Source organism: Anneissia japonica, unplaced genomic scaffold (genome assembly GCF_011630105.1).
Source record: "Anneissia japonica isolate Jap-2015-1 unplaced genomic scaffold, ASM1163010v1 scaffold695_len1296351_cov181, whole genome shotgun sequence".
NCBI classification, from domain to species: Eukaryota; Metazoa; Echinodermata; class Crinoidea; order Comatulida; family Comatulidae; genus Anneissia; species Anneissia japonica.
In genome coordinates, this window is record NW_022740852.1 from 493,404 (window position 1) to 507,744 (window position 14,341).

General features: G+C 33.2%; 1 protein-coding gene across 6 annotated transcripts in view; it reads left to right on the forward strand.

Moving 5' to 3' along the window:
* LOC117118417 (TNF receptor-associated factor 4-like) overlaps positions 1-12,793 on the forward strand; it is a 39,080-nt gene extending 26,287 nt beyond the window's left edge. For all 6 annotated transcript variants that reach the window (XM_033263003.1, XM_033263006.1, XM_033263005.1 and 3 more), the window contains 4 exons: positions 4,663-4,767; positions 6,823-6,984; positions 9,822-10,142; positions 10,696-12,793. In XM_033263003.1, coding sequence (XP_033118894.1) covers positions 4,663-4,767; positions 6,823-6,984; positions 9,822-10,142; positions 10,696-11,310 — 1,203 coding nt within the window. In that variant the 3' untranslated portion in view covers positions 11,311-12,793. The remainder of the gene's footprint in view (positions 1-4,662; positions 4,768-6,822; positions 6,985-9,821; positions 10,143-10,695) is intronic.
* The last annotated feature ends 1,548 nt before the right edge of the window (positions 12,794-14,341 follow it).

The window sequence follows — 14,341 nt, forward strand, 5'->3', positions numbered from 1 at the left end:
TATTATAATAGTCAGTCTAATTTATCTCCATACTAAAAAGGTTTCTTCCTTATCTGCATCCTCTATTCTCCTTTGTTTATCTTCCCGTCTTCTCTAACGGCATGGTCTTCATGTCAGTTAATTAGGGACATACTGTAGTACATTGGCAAAGAGTAATGGTGGTGATTATTAAAAGGAATCTTGTTTAGACTCAACCCATGTGCATGGCATGTGTAAGGACCTCATTAGAAAAATTCTGTTGGCATAATTAGCAACTAGTTAATCTAACGGTATGACTTTAATTGGGTGTACATTATTTGCAATCACTAATTTTTGGAAGATGTAGGAGTTGTTTTTACATGTGATTGATTTATCTTTTAAAAATGTATGTATTCATAATTTTTTGTACAGTAATTGGATTTATGTTAATCATTGTTTTCCTGTCCTGTTAAGTACTCATTAGCTCAGTGGTGCAGGGTTAAATTAGTACAGCATGTCCATGGAAGTGTACCTATACATGTGTTTTTCATGTTTACCAGTTTCATAAAAGTAACTGTACACTTCATTAAAAGATGGAGTATATGAAATATCTTATTAAACTACTACCCAATTCAATGACTCGTGCTTACAGAAATTTTAGCAAATATGTCCTGCGGTATATCGTATCCATGTGAGGCGCATTTGATGACATTTTGTGTGTTTTTTCGCAGGAACATAAAGATTAGCTTTCAAAACATACAGTTGGCAGCGCCAGTGAGGTTGGGAGAGGGGGGCAGAGGTCAACCAGTTTTGACTGGCAAATCTTGGCACCACCATTAATTACATACCAAGTATACAGACATTTCATTTTACACTTATTTGTATTTCCAATATGCAGTATAATATTGATTTTGTACAAAGAAATAGTTTCATTTATGGTATGTTGGCCTATATATTTCTATTGTTATAATTTCCACCTGGATTAAACACCATTATTTAGTATGTAGGAAGTATTCATTACAGTTTAGATTCATCTTGCTCTTGTTTCACCTGCATGTGTTCATAATAGTTGGCTTCCTGTTTGTGTCTTTGTTATGAGATAAATTCACTTGAACTGCATCCTTTGCTGGCCAGTCAACATCATAAATCAACGTAACGACCATGCATGGAAACTCTGTATCAAACATATATTGTATGTATATTATCATATTTAATCAAATAAACGCCCTGGACGTTTACTGTTGAAAAGGGTTTTAAAGCTGGGTTTATTCGAGGGAGGCGTTTATTCGAGGGATGCGTTTATTCAAGGGATGCGTTTATTCGAGGGAAGAGTTTTTTTTTATAAAACATGAAATTATTGAATAAGGCATTTGATAACTTCATGTTTTATCCATGAGTCAGCTAACACTTTGGTAACGTCATTTCCATGAGTCAGTGATGTGGTAAACATTATGTTACCAATAGGAATGTCAAGTTAGGCTTGATAAGCTAATCTTTTCATTTTTCGTCAGTGTGATTGCATCGTTGCATTATTTTCACCGGGTGAACTCAATCAAACATGAGGATACAAAATATGATTCTTTATCCAAGTGGAAGAAATTTAATATATTTTTTGTTCATTTTGAAGATTTATGACAATTATTACTCATCATATGAAAGAAATTAGGGTTTTTTTCAGGTTGATACACATAGATTAAAAAGTTTGATATAAAAATTGACAAAGACATGTAGAAGAAAATCATTTATTTAATTACAAATACAAAGTTTCTATTTAATCATAATAAAGAAATACCATCAAATAAGTGTAGGTAGCTAATTGATGAGTTGGAAAGGATGAACTCAGACCAAAATTCATTAATAAAAGAAACGTTAAATTTATAATTATTGATGGATTTTTGTAAAACCCAGATGAAATCAGGAAGTCCGAATACATGTATCTCTAAATTCTACCATTTAAGCATTTGGTTTTAATTTATAACCGAGTAGGAGAAATTCTTTCTATGGGAGCCAGCTGATGCCATGTGCATTTTTATTATTACATATTAGGCCTATGAATTATTATTTGGAGTTGATATGTGTGTTGCAATATATTAATATGAATTAATATTGTCTTATTGCAACCATGCATGTTTTCTTCACATTTAGAGTGGAAGATGTGACCTAATGACCTATTACAACTAGCTTTGTATGTTTATGTCTAGTTAGGATTCGTCATTATAATTCCTTTTATGGAATGCATCTTTGACCTCTAAATAATCTTGATAATACCTCATTATGTATAAGCTTACCACTAATACTGATGAAGTTATTTACATAGCAGGAATCATCAAGATTTGGTGTTGCTAATGAGAATTGTCATATTTATTTGAATTCAGTTGTTTTTGTCAACAAATACATAATAAAGAGGACAAGGTCTAAAATTTGTGAATCACTATAATAAAATTCCTATTACGGTAAATTTAATACTCATTACTATAGTAGAAATCAATAGCGAATTATGAATGTAAGTTATTTAAATATTAATGAAAACAACATTATACTTTCTGGTAAATTAAGGATTGTAATTTCTACAAATTTTATTTGGTAAGTGGTGGTTTTCATTTCACCAGAAGCAGCAAAACAAAATTAGATGCAAAGAAAAGCTTGTTAAATAGATCGCCAGAAAATTATCTTCCAACTTCGGACCCCGGTGTTTTAGAGTATTATTATACAAAAACAATTTTTTTTTAAATAGAGAAAAAAAAAATTGTTTTCCTTTTTTGGTTTGATGAGTCGTGGCCAGTGTCAGAGAGGGGGTTGGGGGTGAGGTGATTAATTACTCCTACTCGTTAAATCCCAATATTGAAGGATAAATAATCATTATAATAATCGATGTAAGGCTTTCAAGCGGAAGGTTTATATGAAACCAAGTCAATTGCTGTAATACACTTGCTATCAACATACCATCATTTCAAGTGCCTACTTTCGTTCTTGCTTATTTGATTTCACTTCCACTTAAGTTCCTGTAATCAGTAGAATAAACATTACATTAACATCATTGATAAATGCACACATTTTTATGGGTTATCTTTGCTTTTTCTCCTTTCTATAATGCTATTTTTTTACAACTATATTTTTGAATTTAAATTGTTTTGTCATTGACTCTTATATTGAATTTTACTGTTTTATTATTGCAGGAAAAAAAATGTGCATTTATAATATATATTAAAAAAAATCTGAGTAGGCAAAGATGTTTGTGTATATAATTTACAGTGGATGAAAAATAATACCGTTTAAAATATACTGTATATCGATTGACAGGGAAATATCAGTAATGGCGTACTGTATTAGATTTCAGGAGATGAAGATTGATAAAATTGAAGTAATATCTTTCAGTATTAGATTACAAACCACTAAATATTCTTTAAGAATAAGTAGTCAATTTCAATACGAGACAGCTACCCTTGCTTTACACCTTCTATGGGGCGTTGAGGCGTATACACCAAGAACAAGGAACCACTTTCAGAATGATAAAAAAAATGTTTAGCTGCACTGCTTTAGAACAATATAATGAGAGAACTCAGGACTTCTTAAAGACTAAACTTGACATTTGCATCACAAATACATCATCATTTCTTACATCAGACTGCTTATACAAAATATATAATGACTTTTGCCTCTAGTAACCCTCATGTGACCTCAAGATGTCATGAATAATTCAGAGACATAGAATTATAATGCGAATACAATGCTAGATCAAAAGCATTCACAATTATTAAGTTTTATACTAATTTGCCATGCACAAATAATATTTGCTATCTTGTTGGAAAAAGTGCACATCCAAATGAAGATGAGTTAAAGTTTGAATTAATGAGCATCAGAAATGCAACCCATTTCAATGGGGTCCAAAATTGCACATTAAAAAATTAGTATAAAATCATTAATACTAAAAATTTTTAAATTGACATAAAAATATGATATACACATAAAGCCGACATAAAAAATACAGATACTGAATTGCACATAATTAAAATTCTAAAAAAGCTTTAACAGTTTCATCAAAAACACTTAAAAATGTACATAATTGTACAACAGCACCCAGAGAATATGAATTTAAAAAGTGTTCAAAGACCAAAATGGCACCAAGTAGAATGATAAAACTAGAAAAATTGCAATACTGTACTTATTACACACTCATATTTTAATAATAGTCTAAGTGAGCTGGTCAGATGTTTAGCACCTAAACATTTCAGATGGATTGGAGCAACTCCTTTCTCTCTGGGCATTGATTTATAAACTAATATTTTCAAAGTTCTTACATTTAAGTTTTCATTTAAACCAACTACTGTAGACTATTATTTCACAGTCATGAAATGCCTGTTTATTCCTCTCTAAATCCATCCCTGGTCACTTAAGTGATACTGTCTATTGCCAGCAGAGCTGGAAAAAGTACACAAACATGTGATCAGCAGCCGAAGGCAACATGAATGTCTCATCATAGGCATTTTGGGGGAAAAAAATATTTAAAAAAAACCTGTTGGGCAAGTGTACAGACAACATTTCACAACATTTCATACTAGAGGCATTTTATCGAGACAACTTGCATGGTCGGAGGCACAAACATTTTTTTTCCAGGCCTGATTGCCAGCATCGCTAATAATATGGTGTATATAAACTAATAAGTAAATAAGCTTACGTTTAACCTGATTTTTCTTCCCTTTTCAGATTTTGCCCAACAAGACCATGGCAGATGATATACTTTCTCTGACAGTAAAGTGTTCATTTTACAAAGAGGGCTGTAAGTGGCATGATAAACTAAGAGCATTACAGGTAATTATATCAATTTATATTACTTGTCTATAATATATCAGCTATTAGCCAACCTATGCAATGCACAGTTTGCAGGCCTAGTATGTATTTGTAATTGATAAGAAGTAGAAGTAATTTACTCCTTTCAAAGGAGTAATATGTATTCAGGGAGGACTGTGACATCTAGAAATGTGAGAGAGTTGTGATGATGGATAGATGAAGATTTTTGTAAATGTAAATAAATATTGCAGAAAGGACTGTCTTCTGCGAGTGGAAATTTTTAAATTTTGTGATTGAATTTGAAATACCGTAAGACTACATTACAAAACATATGTGAGACACTGTTGAGTTTGGAAATAATTGGAGATGAGAGATTCATGAGATGAGATGTGAAAGGTTATCCGAACTGCACCGGCTTCATCTCTGGCGTTGTCATCGATATTGATGTTGGACTGAAAAACAAGATAATCATGAGATAATTAAATTGAGAGATAAGATAATATGAGATAAGAGATTCAAGAAAAAAGAGAGTAGTGATATGAGAGAGTCAGCAGATCAGAAGTGAAACATAACCAACAACTTCATCTCTGGTGTTATCAATATTGATGTTCGATTGCAAAATAAGATACCGGTACTCATAGGATAATTAAATCAAGAGATAAGATAATTTGAGATAAGAGATTCAGGAAATATTAGAGAGTTGTGAGGTTAGTCAGGACATGAGATGTGGAACACTATCCGAACTGTACTGGCTTTATCTCTGATGTTGTAATAATGATGTATTGAAAAATAAAGATAATCATGAGATAATTAATTTGAGAGATTCAAGAAAACAGAGTTGCGAGATGAGTCAGGACATGAGAAGTGAAACATAATCTCCAGCTTCATTTGTGATGTCATCAATATTGATGTTCGATTGCAAAGTAAGATACCTGTAAGCATAAGATAATTAAATCAAGAGATAAGATAATTTGAGATAAATGATTTAGGAAATAAGAGAGTTGCGAGATTAGTCAGGAGATGAGATGTGAAACATTATCTCAACTGCACCGGTTTCATCTCCGATGTTGTCATCAATATTAATGTTGGATTGAAAAATAAGATAGTCATGAGATAAGTGCATCAAGAGATTAGAATAATTTGAGATAAAAGATTCGAGAAATAAGAAATTTGCGAGATGAGATGTGAAACACGATTCTAAAAAGCAGGTCTAAATGGATATTGCAGAACCTACTTGATTGATGTAAACCATCACATTTAATGTGTTTATTAACTTGCGAGCACTCTGTCACAAAATATTCATATATCATCTATTGGACGACGACATACTTGATGCATTGCTATTTAGTGGGAAAGTGTTCAGATATCTTTCTGATTATAGATGAGGAATTTAAAGACATAAAATATGTTGATGGATGGTGTATTTGTTATAGCATACTTCCTTCTAACATTTTGATATGTTACATGTAATAGTAAACTAGTTTATAGCTTTCTACTAATTAGATGATTTGATTTACGAACATAGTGTTTCTTTTTGGGATGATAGACTGCTTTTGATGTTTGCAATCCTTGGGTTTTGAATGCATTTTTTGTGTTTCATTGATTAAACAATATGTATTAATTTTTTTGTACTAAAGCCTACAGTATTTAAAAATTTAGCTTAGGTAAACAATTTTTATATTATCAAATAATGCCAACAAAACTACATTTTTTTACATAAACAGTTGTTTTTTTCTTAAACTAATGAAATATTTTGATTTATTTTCATAATAATTTGAACATTTTATTTTACATTAAATTATTGTTCTTCATTTGTACAAAAGCAATTAATTTTGTTTTTGCTATTCTACTTATTACTTTTGAGATGTAAATTCTTGTGCTATTATTATCAGTAAAATAATTATAATAATTTATTTTCTGTATGTTATAAGGTTTTTAAATTTAAGAATGCAATTAATTTTGTTATAAAAATAATTTCAGTAATATATTATAATTTTTTTATTTTTTTCCCTGACTCATGTTGAGTTATTTGAGTACAACTTGAGTTAATTCTCACTTTTAACTTGTTTTTTTTAGACTCACCTTGAATCATGCGAGTACAACCTGATTCCGTGCACTTACAACTGTGGCGCCACGGTGGCCAGGATGCTAATGAATGAACACTTCCGCTACGACTGTCCGAAGCAAAGATCAAAATGCGAGTTTTGTGGAGGAGAATTTCCAGGAGATAGGCTAGAGGTAGGTCGTAATACAATGTATCTATGAAGTCGTTGATCTTTTTTTTTTTAACCTCTGGTACCTGAAACAGTTTATTTACCAAGAACAGATTGTTATAAAACTGTCTTAAACAGCTAGTATTAACTGATCGATTATTATAGACAGCTTTAACGCAGACAGTCTTAAGAAATATCTACCCCTCTAAAACTATCTTGGATTAATACCGCATCATGTATTGGAAAAACAACCACTCTCTCTTAGCACATACTGCACGTAATGAATATCAAATACGATGCCCTGCTAGCACAAATCACTCTTGATCAGTTCATAGAAGTCTACATTAAATGGAAATTAAGTCATGCCGGATTTTCTGAGGCCAAAAAACATGCTTTGAATGAATATTAGAAAGGATTGTTTAAATTCAATGCATATATGACTGTAATGTTAAATATGTTTAGAGACTGATTTACAGTAGAGCCTCTTTCAATCAGGCTGTAATAATTAAGCCAGCAACTGGTTATTCCACGTTGAAGTGCTTAGTTAGAGTCCTTGTTGGCGTAGCACTGTAGTCTATCATAACATAGCAATGATCTTTATAGATCACTTTATGATTATCAGGTGGCTTCGCATTAAAGACTTCTTATAGCAATCCACCCGTAATATATTTAATGTATTTTTAGACTAAAGCCACAATCGCACTGGACTTTTTTTGGTAAAACTAACCAACACGTTGGCTAGTTTTACCATAATTAGTCCAGTGCGAACAGCACAGGAAGTTTACCTGACAGGAAACTTACCCAAGCCGCGCGGTTAATTTAACCGAGTCCCTGTCTCTTATACACATCTAGATGTGTATAAGAGACAGATTGGAATGTTACCCACAGTCTCGGTAAAAATTTCCCTATTTTAAATCCAGTGCGATTGCGGCTTAATAATAATTGGATGATATGAATATTGTACCTTGGTCATTAAAAAATGTAGTGAAATCTTTAAAAAATATAATACAAAAGCAATAGCCAAATACTATAATAGGTTTTATATAGCTATACAAAAGCATCTATTAATATAAAGTTTTAATATTTAAATCATTAAAGTGATGTTTAAACTAAAATTCTTATTAAGCAGCAAAGCTTTTATAGAAAATATACATTAATATAGAATATAAGGCTCTGTTGCATGAATTACCCATGGGCATGATTATATCATCATACCCATGTATGGGTATTTGTCACAAATTTATTGTGATAGTGTGGATAAAGGACAGTGTCAATACACTTTTGAATTATCAACCGTAAACCTTCATTGGATGCTTCCCAAGAGTCACTGACGCCAATTTAGAACAATTAATATTCAACGAGAGAGAAAGATTAAAGATAATGACCTATTGATAGCTATTGATTTAAAACCCATTGGGCCATACAAGCTATTGTTATGATAATTGATAATAGTTTGATTTATGTATGTCCACACACGCTGAACGACAATGTATTGTGTCTGCTCATCACATCATCACTTTTGGTGTGGGTGTCTTTGTTGATGTTTCTGTTAAATTTATGCTGTAGTTTTCTGAATACTGCCAGTATCTGAATCAAGCTCTGGAAGCTCAAGATCAAACATTTTATGGTTTTTAAACATCAAATGGTTTGTAATATGCTTCTTGTTCTTGTTGTTTTACTTTATGTAACTGTTTTAAATGACATTGCTTTATTGCTCGCACTATAGGCGAGTCTAAATCTATCCTTCTGTGCCTGGTAAATATTTTGAATTTTCCATCCTGTGATTGGATTGCCTGCGAGGCCAGCCCATATCGTAACACCTCACGTAGAAGCCTGGGCTTCTTTTTTTGCGAACTTAAGGTGCACTTCTATTCGAGATGGCATCAAATTTTGGGCATTACTATAAAACAATAAATATAGGCCACTGTAACATCAGTCTGTATCGTGGAGTGTATTAACCAGCATTACATCACCATTAAATCACCCAAACTACTGTGTAAACCAAGTGTGTTTTTAAAGGCTTTTGTTTCTTTGAAAATTCATGAAATTCATGTACAGTATATTGTATGTACTATCTCGAAAAGCCTGTGCTATCTTGAAAAGAAGCCCAGGAGATGGGCTTCTAATATCGAGGCTACATTACTTTTGCCAACTAAAGAGGGGGCTCAATTCGAGATGGGTTTCTTTTTTTACAGTAGTTTAAATACTGCTTAGGCCGAGCATGCTCAGACTGACTTGCATTCCTTCCATTCCAGTCTATTTGACATCGTTGTCTTAAGTTCATTTAGGGAGCATCCAGTATCATAAATACGATTTTGCCAGTCTTCCTACTGAACTGTATTCATGTGCAGGTTGCCAGAAGTTAATTTGCTACACCAAAAAATTGGACTTAAAATTTTAATCTTTTTGGCGAATGTTTGTAGATGCTATAAACTATGGTGTAAACAGGCAGAATTTCTACTTTGCGCTATTATTTATTCGGTGGAACGAACTCTGTTTTCCCACTGGCAAGATTTTTTGTGACAAATATCTGTAATTATTTGCCTATTATTATGATTCTTTGAGTGTTTCACTTGAAAGGTCTCGAGTTCGTGGCTGGTTAATGCTTTATCTACATTTGTCTCTCTTCACCTATGAATAGAAAGTGGGTGGACGCTTTATAAATAATTAGCATGTACAGGAATACTTACCATGCAGTTGAGCAGAGTTGCAGATTTTTATGATTGACTATGTGTTCCAATTTTTTTTTTTGATTGACTTTTGTACTCCAATTACCAGAAAAATGTTTATAAGATCTATGTAGAATGCTTGTATGTTAGATTATGCAGTAATCAAATTTTTTTTTTTTTTTTCTTGATGTAGGCTCATAGTGGGAATTGCCAGTACGAGCTGGTATTCTGCGAGCACAAATGCGGAGGTGAATTACAGCGCAGGTTCCTCAACAAACACATGTTAAATGAATGTCCGAAGCGCACTGTGCCATGCAAATACTGCCTCAAAGACTTTGTATGCGATACGTTGCAGAACCATCTGCACCAATGTCCCCGTTATTTGATCGCCTGTCCGAACCGATGCGACCAGAAGAAGATTGCACGCGAGGACATGGAGAAGCATGTTAGAGAAACCTGTTCGACTTCCATGGCAGCGACTTGTCCATTTAGAGAGCATGGTTGTAAATTTAGGGTAAGGGAGAAATATTTATTGTGTTTATTAACACATTTTTTAATCTGAAATTGTTGACTCCTCAATACCTTTCAGTGGTGAATCTACAGGAGGGTGTAATGGGTGCTGGAGATTTATTTTGCCAACTAGAGCCTATCACCCTTTTCACCTACCTTTAATTAAAAAAAAAAAATATGGCTTAAATTAAGCTTTCAAGGCTGTAAAAAGTGATATTAGCCACCCTCTATAATGAGTTTCAAAATAAATGAATAAATAAATAATAATGTCTTTGTTTTCAGCATCTAAAAAGTCAAGGCATATATTATCCTTGAGAATTAGTCATCAACTTGAAAATAAAACATGTTTTGTTGAAACTTTTAAAATCTGTAAAATGCAAAAAACCTGTAATTACCGGTTTACTGATTATATTATCGAAAGAGAAAAGAATAACTGTCACATTTCAGACTAATGCAAGTTCTTCCATTATAACTGCTGTTATAATTATTCCCAAGTTGCAAATACTAAAAATCGTTTGCTCATAACCTGAGATTTATGTTTTTTTTTTTCTTGACAGGGATCAAGATATAGTCTTGAGTCACATATCAAAGAAAATACTAGCCAACACTTGGTTCTTGTATGTGAAGTTGTCCGCAGACAGAAACGACAGATTGACTCCCTCACAAATAAATTACACGCCCTTAACACTAGTATGAATGGAACATTGTTGTGGAGGATCACAGACTATGCGTCAAAATTTGCATCTGCTAAAAGTGCACACGGTATTGAGCTGCGAAGTTTACCATTTTATACTAGTCAATATGGATATAAATTACAAGCGACCGTTTTCTTGAATGGGAATGGTTCTGGCGAAGGCAACTCGCTGTCGCTGTATATTAAGGTTTTGTGTAGTGAGTACGATTCGCTGCTACCGTGGCCTTTCACGCTACCTATCACGTTTACCCTCATGGACCAGAGCGACCCACCAAACAAGCGTATGCATATCAAGGAGGCATTCACGCCAGATCCCTCCTGGAAAAACTTTCAGAGACCGAGCAAAGACATCGAGTCTCTTGGTTATGGTTACCCCACCTTTGTCTCGCACAGTTTCCTACAGAGTCGCAAGTACGTGAAAAATGACACGTTATTCATCAAAGTGACGGTGGACAACTCAAGTGTTATGGAGATTTGAATTATTTTAGTCCCATAAATTATATATATGACGACTGTTAGACAATTGATTTAAAACATTATGATTGTTCTCACAGTAAGCGGCCTCCATAGAAACTGAAAAATTGTATATACAGCAAGAAAGTGTACATAAACAACAATGTCCAGTAATTGATATTTGAGAAACATAAAAGTAAAGATATGGTTTATGGTGAAATTATTGGTGCTAGTACAACATAAACCAGAGGAAGAGGCATTTTTCTCAGAACCATTGATAAAGAAGATCAAATTTTTGGAAGTGGAACTGTTTTATAATGGAGATAACAAGTTTTTAAGACTGAACATAACTTTAAATGCGGAAGCTTGAGTAATGCTGATGAATTTCTTGAAGTGTGTATACAAAGCTATGTATATGTGCCTATGGTCATGATGTGATGTAGTCATGACCATATTTAGGCATGTTTTGGACCAGTATACGGAAAGATAAATCCTGATATACGTAACTTTTAAATCAGAACTTTGTCACTGTTATATTAATGTATGTTTTACACTTTCTCGATGCCAGTGTTCATGAAGCAGTAATGTTAATGTATTAGTATGGAGTTCAGCACAATGACAGAAGATGAATATTTTAATGATGTGCAATATTGCTGCTGTCACTACAACTGATAGCCAGCATGCAATTTTCATTCAGGTATAGCACCCGGTAGCTATCGATACAAATACAGGCAGACTTATCCTCTTCAACCTCCTCTTTCTTGTGTTATGTAAAATAATTCTTGCATTTTCACATAAAAAATTATAAAATATAACTAAATGCAGAATAATATCCTGAAACTCAACCTCATTTACACTCGGTGCATCCATTGATATGTTACCCCTGGGCTGGGCCCAGGGTTATGTGGATATTTGTAATTTAGAGTCTCTTTGGCCTGAAATGTAACTTGCCGTTGCCATTAGGTTGTACATAAATCATTGTCTCTTGTGTTTAACATAATGTATCTGTGCCTGTTTGTATTGTATCTTATTTGTAAACAGGGTTGCTGGTAGAAAAAAAGTAATATGTAAAATCACAGGGTAAACAATGATTTTCCCTCAAACCTCCTATCTGGAATCTATAGCAGTGATGGATCTGTGGCTGCTCTTCTTTGTGTGAAGAAATTTTTGTCAATACTAATATCATATTCAATTACAGTATTTGGGGGATTTTTGTATACAGAAGTGTTGATTTTCACAAAATATAATATTTAAGTGTTAAGCATTGTTAGAGCATTTTAAAGAATTTTATTTCAAAATAGGTAGCAACACTGATGCAACTGTGGGTCGCAACCCACCAAGGGGTCACCACAATATTTTGGTGGGTCTTGAAGCCTTGACAGAAATCATCAAATTCGCTAGCTCTAGTCTTCTATTAATATATACTGGAAATATACATAGAAAGATGTGTTATTTTGTAATAATGTTAAACTTGACTCTAATACATGGAAATGAAACATGTTGTAAAATGTAAGAATGATATACTGTAGACCTAGCACTCTAGGGGGTCGGTGGGTTGCAACTTGAAGTTTGAATTTCCTAATTGGGTCTTCAATCAATAGTTTGTGGAATTCTGATTCAACTTTTACTCTCTGTTCAATTTTTAGCTTACTGTTATACTGAATGTGGAACTGATGTGACTGCAGGGATGGATTTAGGGGGGGGCGGCCCGGCCCCCCCACTTTTGGGAGGTAAAAAAAGAAAAAAAAAAGAAAAAAAGAAAGAAAAAAATGATAGCCCACAACGCCTCAAATGTTATTTTCGGGCGTCTAGAACACAAAAATTTCACGGGGGCATGCCCCCAAAACCCCCTGGGACATTGTTGTCTCGATCGGCCCAAATTTCCCCCCTTTTGGACATCTCTGGATCCGCCCCTGGACTGTATAATTTTAGATTAAAAAGGGATGTCATGGGACTCCCAATGACCAACTAATTAATATTCCAAGTATCAACTTAATTACAAACATCATTTCCAATTTACTAACAAGGCCTTATGTGGCATATTACATATGTTATAAACAGATTGCTGCAGTTCTGTCTTTGTCATAACAAGACCTCAGTAAAGTTTTGTATATTTGGGTCTTTCATTCTGTTGGTTAATATTGTTACAAATTATGTTAAAATATTGTTTGAATTTAAAAAAATTATCTTCATTGACAAATTTCAGCTGTGAAATACCAAGTAGATATATAGTTTATTATAAAATTCAAGTAAGGAAATATTTATTTAAAGATAAGACTAGAAATGAGGATTGAATGTGATTATGTGATAAGAATTGCTTGTGAATGAAATGAAAATCAAAATGAGATTGAAATATGAGATTAAAATTTGACAGTGCCATTTTTGGCCATCTAGATGTACCAGACATATAATTTTTTGTACCTCAGCCATGAATGATCAGGATTGCATGAGATGTGGATTGTGTTTGATTCGGAGCTGAAACTTAAATTTAATCCAGAGATGAGGATTGTATGTGATCTTGAATTTAAGATTGTGGTCATAAGATTGGGATTGGTGTGCGATCTTGAAATTAGGGTTGTGATCATAAGATGAAGATTGTGTGCAGTGGTGGCACCAGCCATTTGCCTATCAAAATAATGTTCTTTTAATTGCCAATCCCTCATATTAAAATAAAAAAATAAATAAATTTGGACCAAGCTCTCCTCTGAACCCTACCAAGCATTTTTTATTCCAGGCCGTTGACCGAGGCTATAGTTGGCAAATTTCTGGCGCCACTGCTGATTGTGTGCTATCCTCAGATGAAGATTGTGTACAAGATAAGAATTGTATGTACGAAGGACTGTGTATGATCCAGAGATGAGAATTGTATAGTTGTTCTTTTTAGATTGTAATTATGAGATGGGGATTGTATGTGATCCTGATATAATGATTGCATGCGATTTTGAAATAAAGATAAAAATGCGATTCCGAAATGAGAACATATATAATCTTAAGTCTTAGATTCTAAAAATAAACTGTTCAACACTCCTATTGCAGATGGAGTTTAAAGCTGAACA